Here is a 12,966-nt window from a genome sequence, read left to right on the forward strand (position 1 = left end):
ATGGTCAGACTTCTTCGTCAAGACCCTGAATGATCGGTTTGAGGCTCTGCATGTTCCTAGAACGAATAGATACCATTGGGCTACACTAGCACGCAACCGGGATGAATGGAGACGTTACTGGCACCCGCTCGAGTAAGTCGATGAATAACGGGGATTAAGTGATTAAGTGATTTAAATTCAAAATATATCAGATGAAGAATTGACCTAATCCCTCCTACTACCTATGTAAGCTGGAGAGATAACAGTGCTCAGGGTGTTTGCCTGGAATGCAGATGGCTTGGTACTATGCCCAGCAATCTCATATGGTCCTCCCAGCTCTAGCAGTAGTAATCCCTGAGAGTTGGATTTGGCACCCAGACACAAAAAAGCAAACAAAAAATTATAATACTATCTTCGTGAGCTTCATTTTTAATTTTTCCTATTCACAATTTCCTAATTCTTTCCTATCTTAATCTCCCAAACTGTTGAAAACAGTTAAGTTACTCTAATTGCTCAAAAGAGTCTTTGTAGTATAAAATTCCAATCTATAAGAGGAAATAGGAGAACTAAAATTCACTCTTATTTTCCACAGACAACCTAAAGGTCATATTGATGACACTATAAAAAATTTAAAAAAATAAATGAATGATGATCAATTTATTATTTTTCTAAATGTTTGTGGAGCAAGGCAACAAAGCACAAGTGCAGATAAGATCAGTCCCTGCATATCAGATAAGACCTGTCGCTGCATAGTGACCAGTAGAGAGTGTCTGGGCACATTTTACAACCATCACCTATCAGGCCTTGATTCTTACCCAACCCCCCAAGAATTATCACCTATGCTTAGGGTGTCATTCCTAACTGCAACATCTAGCCCTAATTTGGACTGGGCCAGTGCAAAGCTGAGTCAGAAAGGTGATAGGTCAGTAATGTTAAACTTGTGATTGGATTATCCTCTTAAGTAGAGTGATTGGACCATCCTCTTAAGCCGAGAACCCTCTATAAAATATGTGTGTATTTGGCAATAAAATGAATGGCCATCAGCCACCTGCCCAAGTGGTTTCTCTATGTGCCCGTCATACTTCACTCCACATCTGCCTGGACTGGTGCACAACGTATTTGGGCACGTTGGGAAAAAACTGTTCCCCAACAAATGTTGATAATATTTTTTTGTTACTTACTTTTTGTTGTTTCTCTTTCAAGGCTAATTGTCCCTTTAGCCGATCTACTAGATTTCTCATAGTAGTTGTTGGAGATCTTGAATTTGCTTCTTTTTGAGCCTGAAGTTCAGATTTTAAAGTTCGTGACTCCTTTTGTGACTGAGCCAGAAGACATCTTAAATCTTCTATTTCTGCCTTCACTTTTCTTATTTCCTCAGCATGATTTTCTTGGAGCCTAATATATATGTTTATATGAATATATTTGTGTATATAGATCAGATGTAGAACCTAATATATGCTTTTATCTCTATATAAGTATCATCACAATTTAAGTCCTAATCAAATCCAAAAGAATAACTTTTATTTTTTAAATGTAACTATTCTTAATCAATACAAACCTCTATTCTTCTAGGTTCTAATACTTTTGGCAAAGACTGTTCTCAAATAATTTTGTGGTACTAGCTAGTAACATAGAAAATGAACAAAATACTAATACCACTTTATATATTACATTTCTTAGAGTCTTTATTATACAAAAACGTACTTTTGCTGTTAAAAAATGTCTCTAGTCATTATTGTCTCCGATAATTCAAGAATATTCCAGAGAGAGAGCAAAATTATCTTATTTAGTAATTAGATTAAAAAAATCACAATTTATTTTATACCTGAAACAAAAGTCAAACTTACTATGTCAAAAATACTCTCACATAAAATAGAATGTGGAAAGTTACAATGAAAGTATTTCACATACTTTAGGGAAAATTTCTATAGGTGGCAGCTTCTTAGTAAAGACAAAAAAGTCTGCAAATTTTGTTAGATATATCTTAAACAAGTAAGATCAAGGTTCTAATAAAGATTTCAGAATTAAAACGGAACTATATGTCTGCCAGTTCAATTTTCTATTTTTTGTTCGGAAAAGAAATTAAAGCCCAGAGTTGGGTTTTTCTACAATATTAGAAAACATATAACTATAGAACTATTTTAAGCTTCAAATTGATATTCTAATAACTGAACAATGTCTAAAGCCTAAAACATAGGATAATGTGTTATCTCCACTATTCCTGTTGTTAATAATAACCAAACAACTATCTATTGAGTCCCTATTGTATGCCAAAACTATGAAAGGTCTGATTTTCAAATATCTTGCATATACAGTATCATATGGCATTTACAGAATCACCATGAGAGAACCAGAATGAATACAGCATCTCCATTTTATAGATGCTGAAGGATAAGGGGTAATATATATATAAATATATATATAAAAATCTGTTTATTTAAATAAGACTACTAGATTCAGACTGTTTTTCCACTGCCTAATACAAATATCATTGTGCCTTTCTGTGACCTTATTTTCTTCTTAGAGACAGGTCATAATAATTATATAACATAAGCAGTCTTTAAGGATATGGTAAGATAATGTGTTGTTACTAGAACAATGCATTACAAAAAATTGCTTATGTTTACTTCCATCACGTCACCAATAAAATTTGCCCATTTTTACAATGCATTTCTAAGACTTACCGGAATTTGACAGTTTCAAATTCTTTGATTTTTAGTTTGGTGATTTCTTTTTGTTTTTCTAACTCTTGGGATACTATCTTAAGTTTCATCAGAAGTGAAGAAAGAGAATCATCTTGTTCTGCTACTGTCTGTTCCATCTCAGCCAGACGAATAAAATGCTTATTGGTAGGAACTGGAGTAGGGGCCTGTTTTAATAAATCCTATGAAATGAATATTTTAGCTTTATTAACATGTAGCTTAATGCCATAATTGACCTAATTAATCTATTCCTCAACTGGTCAAAAATGCTAAACTAAAATTTAATGATTAATATGCAATGAAGATTTTAGGTAATAAGTAGAAATCATATTACTTATTGTCCCACTATCTAGATAGGTGTCTATATATTGTGGAAGAAAATTAAGTATTCATTGAATTAATGGAGTTGGGCTTGAGGACATTACCATTTTGAATGGTAGAGATGAAAGACATGTCAATTTATTAATGCAAATATAATAATCAAAAGAGGTGAGGTGAACTGAATTAAGAACATGAAAACATCATGGAATGGACAAATGAAAACTGAGAGACAAGATCATGGAAGGTTTTGAGTATATGGCTAAGAAAGATAAACAAGATCATGCAAGTGGCGTGAGCTATTAAAGAGAAAAAAAATTATTAAGACTGTGTTTTCCAGAGATTGTTCCAGCAATAAAATCAATGTGGCTTCAACTAGGAAAAAAAAATTAAACTAAATTTTCATTTACATGCTCTGAACAATAAATAAAACACAGTTCTTAAATCTTACCCAGGCTGTTTGTTTGAATTTATTGAGTGAACTGTCAGCCTGTAGTTCTAATTTTTGATGAAGAATATGAAGGTCTTCCTCATGTTTCTTAACAATTTCTCTTTGCTCCTATTTTGCAGCAAATAAAATGGTACATTAAATTATGACTCAGATAAATTCACATGCTAAAAATCTTCCACATTTTTTTAATCATTATCTTCTAAAAACAGTATGAGACAGAGAAGGAATATCTGCAGGCTATATTAATATACATTTCCTCTAGCACAATTTAAGTCAACAAACCCAGCTTTCTTGTGCTGGAGATAGCACAGCGGGCAGGGCATTTTGCCTTGCAAGTGGCCGACCCGGGTTTGATTCCCAACATCCCATATGGTCTCCTAAGCACCGCCAGGAGTGATGCCTGAGTGCAGAGCCAGGAGTAAGCCCTGAGCATCAGACGTGACCCAAAAAGCAAAAAAAAAAAACCAAAAATACAAAACCAGTTTTCTATCACAATTTATATAAAAAAGAAATACACCCATCATTTTTTAACCTACTTCTATAAAAATTATCAATAACATTTCCTAAAAATAGTATCATCTGAAAGCGTGAAATGAACTACCAGTTTTAGACAAAACAGTATCATGTTTTTTACTATAAAACATGCTAATAAATATTAAAAAACATCCCATATGCAATGAAATACCTCTCTGGATCTTTCAAGAAGATGTTGATATTTCTTTAATACTTCTTCCTTTTGGTTTAACCTTGCTTGCATGTTTGCAATGGTCTGATGAGCAATTTTCAATGTATGATGGGATTTTGGTTCCATTTCTTTTCTGTCGAGTTCAGCTATAAGCTTTTCTCGTTCTGTAGTGGCAGGCAATCGAAGCCTTAGTTCATTGATAACCCTGTCTCTTGACAAAATATTTTGCTCTGCTACCTTTAAAGCAGATTCTTTTTCTTTTAGCTTCTGTAATGATAAAAATCACAATGAATTAAAGCATTTTTATTTTTAAAAATGCTTCATTTGAAGTTCAGTTAGATTAGTTACAAGGAAAATCTTGAGTTTTATTTTATTTTTTCACTTCAGGAGCGATAGCACAGCGGGTAGGGCGTCCGCCTTACAAGCGGCCAACATGGCCAACCCGAGTTCGATTCCTCCACCCCTCTTGGAGAGCCCGGCAAGCTACTGAGAGTATTTGATATGCCAAACACAGTAACAATACAGTACTTAAAGTGGTTTAATTATTTTATATCTCTATAAGAACAATAACAAAGACAAACAACTTATAAGATCCATGTGTACAGTAAAAATAAAATATAATTAAGGTACTTTTAAAATAAATTTTCATTTTAGAATGAGAAGTAAATAGAGGTGCTAAATACAGAAAGGCAATCTACTAAATCATTCCTTTTCAGTCTAATGACTACTACAATACTAAAAGAGTAATCCATAAAAGTCAACTGAAAGTATAAAAACTGGAATGTCAGAGATCAAGTCAAAGAATACTATGAATACTACGTTGCAAATTCTGCTATTACTATTGTACAAAATAAATAAGTCTTATAGTTCACTAGCATTAAGGCAGATATTTTAAATCAAGCAATTCAGTGACATTACACAAAAAGAACGAATCTTGCAACAACTTAAAAAAAAGTTTTCTCAGTTGGACATAAATGCAAAAGTATGTTTAAATGTATTTATACTGTCTAAATATAGAATTAAATGAACATCTCAGCATTTTATACTTTCACACAATTTAATACAATTTTGAAATTACTCAAATTTAAGGGCTAGATCAAATAAAGAAGTAATGTCTAGCTTACCTTGAAACATTTCAACAAAGCATAAAAATGAACAGAAAAATGCTTTGCAGAATATGGATCATGTATTTGAAAAGAAAACATACGAAACCATAAAGGAAAACACAGAGGATAGAGAGAGCACACAGAATCGGACATGTGTTTTACACAGAGGTCTGGATTTGCTCCCCAGTACCGCATGGTTCCCTGAGCACTGCTGTCTGTGACTGAGTAAACAAAAAAGAAAGCACAGAAATAAAAAGGATGAAAATAATACTTGACTACAAAGGTGAGGGTAATATAACTGCTCATAACGCTACAATCAAATGTTCTTTCTTTTTCCTTTCTTGATTCACAACTAATAAGTATCTGCAAAAGTGATAAGCAATGATTGGATAGGGAGATCAAACAGACATATCCTCTGTTCTTTATTGGTTGTTATGAATTACAGGAGAGTAGAGGAGACTACAAATTCATCATCTAGTGTACTACTCATTAAAAATAATTTTTTAATTATACACACATATCAAGACACCAATGAAAATGAAATTTATTTTAATTACCTCCTCTAGTGATTTGCAAGTTGCTCTTGTTTCTAGTATTATTCGAATATTCTCTTTAATTTTTCTTAGAGCAATCTCAAGTTGATTTGGAAGGGGCAAACTAGGGTCTGGCATTGATCCTGTAGCCTCTTCAAACTATTAAAAAAATAGCATAAAAAAACAGTTTCAGCATTCATGACAATAATACTTTTTACAATTAATGTGACATCACTTACTTAAGTCACAATTTCATAGCAAGCTAACATCACTATATCACTGTATCACTGTCATCCCATTGTTCATCGATTTACTCGAGTGGGTGCCAGTAAGGTCTCCATTTGTCCCAGCCCTGAGATTTTAGCAGCCTCTCCTTGTCTTTCTCAATGCTACTGTATTGGAGGCTCTTTCAGGGACAGGGGAATGAGACCCACTACTGTTACTGTTTAGTAACATCAACTGAAGTTAAATCTTTAGAAAACATTTCTATTAGCAGACATTATAGACAATACTATCACGTAGCAAACAGATTAATCATTTATACCTTTTGTGCTGCATTTAGTATTTCATTCTGTTGACGATCAAAAACATCTAGTTGACGTTCCAGCTCAACTTCTCTTTGGTCCCAAGCCATTTGTCTTTCTTCATGAAACTAGGAAAAAAAGTCTTTATTAGACTCACAAAGACCAGGTATATTCTTTAATTCCACATCAACCTGCTAAAGTCAAAATTATTATTCTCACTTTATAGGGAAAAAAAAGAACAGAGTTGAAGTAATCTGCCAAGGACAGAGATGGGCAACTGTGAAGGCAGAATTCCATTCCACATATCTTCCATCCAAATATCCACCCAAAACATATTTGATGGCATGTGCTATGGAAAAAAAGCACTGTTGTAGTAAATGCAAACACAGCAGTGAACAGAACCAAATCCTAGTCATCCAGAAACTTCTATGATAGTAGGGGAAATAGAGTCAATAAGTAATCTAAGTGCATAATAAGTCAAGAAATGGACAGCACTATGGAGAAAACTGAAACTAGATAATCTCTAGGAAATTTTGATGGTAGGATTTACTGTTGAATATTGATATAGGTCTCACCAATGAAGTACAATATAAGAACTAAGACCTGAAATAAGTTAAAGCAGAAATCACAAAGTAATTAGGTGAGAAAAATGTAAGCAGAGGGCACATCAAATCCTTGAGGTCTGTAATGATTTTTATCACTCTCTGAAGTCTGAATACTTTATTCTAAAGCATTTTATCAGCTGCACTCTTCTGTCTATAAATTTTTATAATCAAATAATTGATATTGAAATAAAGTTAATTAATTTACCAAATAAGGAGATGCTAATATATTTATCTTTTTGAAGTCATTAGCAACTAAATATGTACTTTAATAATAATGTATATTTTAATAAAAATATTTTAACAAGAGCTATACTCAAGTAGAATAATGTAGATCATAAAATATCCTTATATTTAATATTAGCAAATAGCACTAAATAAATACAAATACAAACCTTGTTCTGCTGCACAATTTCTTCCTCCAGACTACTGATCGTACGCTCATATTCAGAAATTATATTGCTTAAATATTTTATCTCCTCTTTATCTTTGACTAACTCTCGATTTAACTTAAGCTCTTGAAGACGAAGTTCTTCCATTTTCATATGCCAACTGATTACCTAAAGATATATTACAAACATAAAGGTTATTAAAATGATTATATTTAGACTGATCTTAATGCTTTTAATGGAAATCAATGGACATTCCATAAGAATGTAAGGTGCAAAATATTCCTGGTGAAACTCTATGGCAAAGTTTGTTATGAACTTCCATAGACTTGCCTAAGAACATGTGAGATCTTAATGTAAAATGGTATTCTAATTATTCTGAAAAGGCTAGCAGTAACATTCACTTTTATTTTTTTTTATTTATTTTTTTAATTTATTTATTTATTGAATCACTATGGGAAAAGTTACAAAACTTTCAGGTTTAGGTCTCGGTCATGCAACTATCAAACACATTTCCCTTTACCAATACTTATTTTTTTACGACGGAGAACCCCAATAAACCCCCACCCCCCCAACCCTCCCAATGCTTGTGAGGCAGATGAATTCTAGTTAACACTCTATCTACTTTGACTAGATTCATTGTTTCGACAAAAGATGCACAATTATTATTTAGAGTTTACCCCCCCCCCCCAAAATCAGACATGCTGAAAAGGCATTGTGAAATGATTTGCTTTCTACAGCTGTGTTCAAGAATTAAATGATGTCGGTTTTGGATTTCTTCTACTTTACTTATTAACCCTGGAAGTATTTCTGCTGAGAGTCAGATAATTAAGAGATTGGTTTCTGTGCTCTGGAGCCATGGCCGTGCCGGAGAGCCATTGTGTGGGGCAACTGGTGACCTCGGTAGGGCGTGAAGGACGAGCCAGGAATGCTCCCCTTCCCATGAGGTTTCAGTCGCCCAACCACGACCAGCTCATACCTGGCTTTCCACAAAGCTCCCAAGTGGCTGCCATCTTTCTTTCCAGATGGAAGAAGGCGGAAGGGAACAACACCCTTTCCCCTCACTTTTATTTTTTAAATTACTTTCAAATGTTTATTGGACACTCACTATAATTCTATAATGCATGTAACTGAAACAGAATTTACTTTCAAAGTAGATGTCACAAATGTCTCTAGTTTGGAAAATAAATCTTTACTGTAATAAAATTATTTTTCACCTAACACATTTAAATGAGTGTAAAAAGAATATTAAAAATTTATTTGGGACTACAGAGCTAGGACAGGGACTTAGACATTTGCCTTGCATGTGGCAGATGCAGATTTGATCTCTTTTCACCACATATAGTCCCCAGAGCAACACCGGAAGTAAATTCTGAGCACAGAGTCAGGAATAAGCTCTGAGCAATACCCAAGGGTTCCAACTCCCCACAAATAATGCATTATAGCACTGTCACTGTCATCTGTTGTTCATCAATTTACTCAAGCGGGTGCCAGTAGCATAACATCTCCATTAATCTCAGCCCTGAGATTTTAGCAGTCTCTCCTTAGTCGTCTTTCCCAATGATGCCGTATTGGAAGCTCTTTCAGGGTCAGGGAAATGAGATCCATTATTGTTACTGTTTCTGGCATATTGTTCATGCCACGGATAGCTTGCCAGGCTCTGTAGTGCAGGCAGGATACTCTTGGTAGCTTGCCTCTATAATTTGTTGCCTACTGTCTGAGCCCCATCACATATGGTGTGGTAATTATGGAAAATGGGTAGGGAGTGTCTTAGGATGTGTCCAGGAATGTGTTCACTCATATGTGAGGCTCGGCCTGTATGTGTGGAAAGCAGCCTGGAGAGTGGTGGCAATTGGGTTGTGGAGGTCGGCTGCCAGGGCTGGGTCCCTTGGGGTGTGGAGGGCTCTGACCCATCCCCCTCTGGGGTGCCCCAAGTGAAAACAGCCTGATGCGGAGTACGGTGGCATGGTTATGGGGCCTCATTTTATGCTCCCTTCCCAGAGAAGCAGCCATGAGTTCTGGAAGGTGACCAATGAGGAGATCATCTGGCACAGGCAGGAGGTGGCATATGGGTGTGACTCCTGGGTGGCCAGACTGGGGGAAGCAGGCAGAGGATCTTTGCTCCTGGGTCCCCCTGAGCCCAGAGTCCCAGGTCACAAAGTTCCGCAATACCTGCGTTCCATGATACTTCACTCATGCGACCTCCACTACCCAACCACCGCCACGCTCCAGGCCACTTTCCACACGCTCGGGCCAAGCCTCATGCATGAGTGAAGTCTCACAAATAATAGTAACAATAATTTTAGCATGCTACTTGAAAATAGGCTTAAAATAGTAATGATCATAAATAGAATTTAATCAATGTCAATCTATAATTATTATATAATCCTACAAACTTTAAGATTATTTGAATTCAGAATTTCTATTATTCTTTCAAATATTCAAAATGTTTAAATTTTTAAAATTTAGAAATTTAAAACAAGTCTATTATTCTATTAAATAGAAATGCTTAATTTAAGTATTTCATAATACTTAAAATGCATTAAGAATTAAATATTTCTATTAAAATCTCCTTAGAAGACATTACAAGACATTTAATTTATACAATGTAAGTTAATGAATGAAAACTACAGTTTTATATGCTAAGTATTTTTCAAATAGTCACTTATTAAAAATTTAAATTATTATGCAATCTTTTGGAAATGCTAAATTTAAAAATCAGTGTCTTACCTTTTGAGCTCCCCTGGCATCCTTCAAAGTGCTTATTAACTCTTCTAGTCCCTTTAACTTTAATTCCAGCTCCAATGTTTTGTTTTCCATATTTCTACGCTCCTGTTGAGAATTTTTCATTTCTTGCATTATCTTAAGTTTGTCATTTTGTAACTGAATCATTGTTTTAGAGAACTTCTCCTGTTGTGCCAAGGGTAACGCTCCACTAAACTGTCGTCGCAGAGACTGAATTGTCTGGCGAAGATGTTTTGCTCTGTTTCTCCCCTCCAAACGGGCAAAATAGAGAGCCTGATCTTTTTCATCAAGTTTCTGTTCCAAGCGCAAATTATAGGTCTCCATCTTCTGCAATTTTGATGTAACTGACTCCAATTTACTAAGAGCTGTAGCTTCACTAATTTGGAGAGAGACAATTTGTTGGTGCAACTTGGCAATCAATGCCTTTTCATCCGACTGTGCCTAAAAAAAGTATACACACATATGTATATGTGTACATATACATATACAAACATATTGGTAGTACCTTTCAAGATTTTCCAATAAATTCTAATATTTAAAAATCACAATTTAATTCAATTAAATATAAAACCATGTGGTACATGATTTTGTTTCAAAATCTAATTTTGCTTTAGAATGAATTATCAAAGAACTATAAAAGAAAAAAAAACTAGAATAAATATATTTCTCATCTGGGCTTCTAAATAACCATAGGAATACGACATTTTTTTAGTTTTTGTATGTAAAGAGTTATACAGACCTACACACATTCCATTCTGGAAAAGATCACATTTCAGCCTGACTATGCCAGTCTCTCCTTTTATTTCATGATGGTCTCTTTTAACTCTGGAGAACACCATGTTCCCTTTTGAGCATGCCCCCTCCCCAAACACTTTTAATAAAGTTTCCTTATATTGGAAATAACAGATATAATCTAAATAGGGAAAATAGGAATGCATCAATCCTGAAAAAAATGCCATAATGTGAGAATATGTATAAAATTAAATATAAATACAAGAAAAGCTGATATGAAAGACTTACTATTTTTCCTCTGCATCTTAACTTCGGTGAGTAGTTAACACAATTTCATTTGCAGGTATTTAAATGCTGTTTTCGATTATGAATGTTACTCCAAATTAAAGAGATTTTCTTATCAGGTTATAATTAAGAATAATAATACCCTGTACTTTATACACTCCCTGATTAAGAATACAAAGTCATCCTAATATTTATGTGAATTTAAGAAAAGAAGAAGAATCTTCACAGAAAATTCAGTAATACACATACCTGATAGTCTAATAGCTGCATTCTGACAGACTCTACTTCCTTTTCCCTGGACTGCTGCTGTGTATTTAAAATTTCAACTTGTCTTTTGGCAATGTCAGAAATTTCCCTCAATCTAAAAAATGATAAAGCATTTAATGATTAAATGCATCTTTTAAGTATCAGAATTCTAATATCTAGACCCTTGGAAAAGTCACTGCCTTTGTACTTTGTATGAAATACTAGAGGCAAGGCTTCCCAAATTATCTAATGAAGATAATGCCCAAGAAGTTGCCATGTATTACATATGAAAAAGGACATTTCACTGGGCTGGAAAGATAGTATAGAGGGTAATTCACTTGCCTTGCATGTGGCTGACCCAATTTCTATCTCCAGCACCCCATATAATCCCTTGCCAGGAGTGACCCTTGTGCAGTCAGGAGAATGCCCCGAGAACAACTGAGTGTGAACCAGAAACAGAACAAAAAAAGACCACGTCCAATAGACCTCATCTTGTAAACTTGGGCTGGAGGGATAGCACAGTGGGTAAGGCATTTGCCTTGCAAGCGGCCAATATGGCTGACCCGAGTTCGATTCCTTGATATCTCAATTCCTCTGCCCCTCTCGGAGAGTCCAGCAAGCTACCGAGAGTATCTTGCCCGCACGGCAAAGCCTGGCAAGCTCCCTGTGACGTATTCAATATGCCAAACACAGTAACAAGTCTCACGATGGAGATGTTACTGGGCCCACTCGAGCAAATCGATGAATAACGGGAGGACCGTGATACCCGTGATACCCTTGTAAACTTAAAGCATATATAATATATTAACATTCAGGGGAGTTCAAAAGTAAGTAATCCAAACAAGAAAAATATAGCAGTTTCCAAATATATGTGGCCAAAGCTACACTTTCATAAATATATATGGCCATACCTCTCCCCACATACTTAACTACGGTCATGAAAGTTAAATGTACAGTGAAAACAGAGAATTTGCTAAGTTCCCTATGCTTTGATTCATTTTAATTTTATAATTTCAGAAACATGAAAAAAAGATTATACATTAAATATGATCACAAAAAAAGGAGGGAAGTCTATGGTTAAGTCACTGAAATGACTTTATTACTACTGTGATATGAGTATATCAGTTTAAGTAAAACGCATTTTACTGTGCCCTGAAATAATTTTAGTTCAGTGACAGAAATATGACAGATAAGTCATATTTCTTCAAAGCCTCACTGTTAGATATGACATTAGATATGACAAAAATATTAAGTAAATATTAGTTTTTTTCAGAAGATGAAGGGACTCACAAATGAATCTCGGAACAGAGCAGCTGGCTGCAAAGATGTCTCTGGGCCTTGCGCCAGGCTGATTTCACCAAGGCACTTCAGATGGCAGCAGCCGTTGTCCCTCCACCTGCCCCAAATGAACCCTGGTGGCCACAAACCTCCAGAACCCAACTGCTGCCACCCTCACAGCTAATCTCAGGGTCATTCCGAGCCCTGCATGCAAAAGCATGAATCCACTGAAACACCCAGGTATGTGGGACCAGTGACTGAAAACCCCAGGCCTCAAGGAGAGGGGAATAGGCTGACCCTGTTAAGCTCTTCCGGGTCCTGGCTGTATACCCACAAACTGCTTCCAGGTTCAATTTAAGCACCTTAAAGTTCACAATCCAGAGATTCACAA

At 35.2% G+C, this 12,966-nt stretch overlaps 1 protein-coding gene across 1 annotated transcript in view; it reads right to left on the reverse strand.

Moving 5' to 3' along the window:
- Window positions 1–12,966, reverse strand: part of CEP290 (centrosomal protein 290) — a 115,151-nt gene that overhangs the window by 36,498 nt on the left and 65,687 nt on the right. The window contains exons 30-38 of the mRNA XM_056115489.1: window positions 11,301–11,412; window positions 10,020–10,475; window positions 7,296–7,460; window positions 6,319–6,426; window positions 5,799–5,933; window positions 4,136–4,402; window positions 3,451–3,558; window positions 2,664–2,863; window positions 1,161–1,374 (exon numbers count right to left, since the gene is read on the reverse strand). Of these exons, the coding sequence (XP_055971464.1) occupies window positions 1,161–1,374; window positions 2,664–2,863; window positions 3,451–3,558; window positions 4,136–4,402; window positions 5,799–5,933; window positions 6,319–6,426; window positions 7,296–7,460; window positions 10,020–10,475; window positions 11,301–11,412 (1,765 nt within the window). The remainder of the gene's footprint in view (window positions 1–1,160; window positions 1,375–2,663; window positions 2,864–3,450; window positions 3,559–4,135; window positions 4,403–5,798; window positions 5,934–6,318; window positions 6,427–7,295; window positions 7,461–10,019; window positions 10,476–11,300; window positions 11,413–12,966) is intronic.

The sequence above is a fragment of the Sorex fumeus genome, unplaced genomic scaffold, assembly GCF_029834395.1.
Source record: "Sorex fumeus unplaced genomic scaffold, SorFum_2.1 ptg000003l, whole genome shotgun sequence".
Lineage (NCBI taxonomy): Eukaryota > Metazoa > Chordata > Mammalia > Eulipotyphla > Soricidae > Sorex > Sorex fumeus.